This window comes from Penaeus monodon, chromosome 34 (assembly GCF_015228065.2).
Source record: "Penaeus monodon isolate SGIC_2016 chromosome 34, NSTDA_Pmon_1, whole genome shotgun sequence".
NCBI lineage: Eukaryota > Metazoa > Arthropoda > Malacostraca > Decapoda > Penaeidae > Penaeus > Penaeus monodon.
The window spans coordinates 30464382-30466079 of NC_051419.1; the positions used below are offsets into that span (position 1 = coordinate 30464382).

General features: G+C 53.0%; 1 protein-coding gene across 1 annotated transcript in view; it reads left to right on the top strand.

The window, feature by feature from the left end:
• The window catches only part of LOC119594705 (D-threo-3-hydroxyaspartate dehydratase-like), a gene marked incomplete at its 5' end in the record, with an annotated part of 15316 nt that overhangs the window by 3069 nt on the left and 10549 nt on the right, over positions 1-1698 (top strand). The window contains 1 exon segment of the mRNA XM_037943763.1: positions 1050-1174. Within this exon segment, the coding sequence (XP_037799691.1) occupies positions 1050-1174 (125 nt within the window).

Sequence of the window (1698 nt, forward strand, 5' to 3'; positions counted from 1 at the left end):
AAGACCATTTGCATTTTATTATTATTATTTTTTGATATCTCGCCCCCCCCCCCGCCTTAGACTATAGCCACCCCGAAAAAAACAATGATAATAAAATGATAAACTTATCCACATTACATGTAAAAGAGACAGAAAATTATATATTATACATTGAAAACTGAAAGGATGTCTCCGAAAAAAATATAAAAAATGGATGAACGAATGTACAATTAACGAAGGGAATTATTAAGCACATAATTAATTCATCAAATATAAACACAATTAACTTAACGAAGAGACAAATAAACAAATAAGCAAATAATTAAACAATACTATAGGCCTACCAACATCCAACCAACTTTTCGTCCTTTCCTCAACCCAACGCCACACTATAGGCCTACCAACCAACCAACTTTTCGTCCTTTCCTCAACCCAACGCCACACTATAGGCCTACCAACCAACCAACTTTTCCTCCTTTCCTCAACCCAACGCCACACTATAGGCCTACCAACCAACCAACCTTTCCTCCTTTCCTCACCCCAACGCCACACTATAGGCCTACCAACCAACCAACTTTCCTCCTTTCCTCACCCCAACGCCACACTATAGGCCTACCAACCTTTCCTCCTTTCCTCAACCCAACGCCACACTATAGGCCTACCAACCGACCAACCTTTCCTCCTTTCCTCACCCCAACGCCACACTATAGGCCTACCAACCGACCAACTTCTCCTCCTTTCCTCAACCCAACGCCACACTATAGGCCTACCAACCAACCAACCTTTCCTCCTTTCCTCACCCCAACGCCACACTATAGGCCTACCAACCAACCAACCTTTCCTCCTTTCCTCACCCCAACGCCACACTATAGGCCTACCAACCAACCAACCTTTCGTCCTTTCCTCACCCCAACCCACACTATAGGCCTACCAACCGACCAACTTCTCGTCCTTTCCTAAACCCAACGCCACACTATAGGCCTACCAACCACCAACTTTCCTCCTTTCCTCACCCCAACGCCACACTATAGGCCTACCAACCGACCAACTTCTCGTCCTTTCCCCTCCAGCCGCCTGAGCCAGTTCCACGTGATGGTCGACTCCCGCTTAGCCGTCGAGACCCTGAGGGAGACGCCGCCGCCGCTGGGCAAAAAGTGGTCGGTTTTCCTGAAGGTGGACTGCGGGAATAATCGAGGTGAGGGGGTGGGGGTGGGATGGGGGGGTGAGTTGGGGAAGGGGGGGGTGGATGGGGGAGGGGGTTGGGGAGGTGGATGGGGGAGGGGGTTGGGGAGGTGGATGGGGTTAGGTAGGGGGGAGGGGTTAGGGGAGGGGTTGAAGAGTTGGGGAAGGTGGGGGGGAGGGGGATGGGGGGGTTGGGTAGGGGGGGAAGGGATAGGGTTGGGGGTTGGGTAGGGGGGACGGTGGATCGGGAAGGGTGAGCGGTAGGGGGAAGTGGGGGAGGTGGATGGGGAGGTGTTTGGGGATGGTGGTATGGGGAGGGGGTAGGGTAGGGGGGAGGAGATGGGGGTGGGATTATGGGAGGTGGATGGGGAGGGGTGGGGTAGTGGGGAGGGGATGGGGAAAGAGGATGGGGGTGGGATTGGGTAGGGGGGGAGGGGATGGGGAGAGGGAGAGAGGGAATAGGGGTTTGGGTAAAAGGGGGGGGGGGAGAGGGAGGGCTTGAGGGAGGTGGTCGTAAAGAGGAAAGAATGAGAGCTG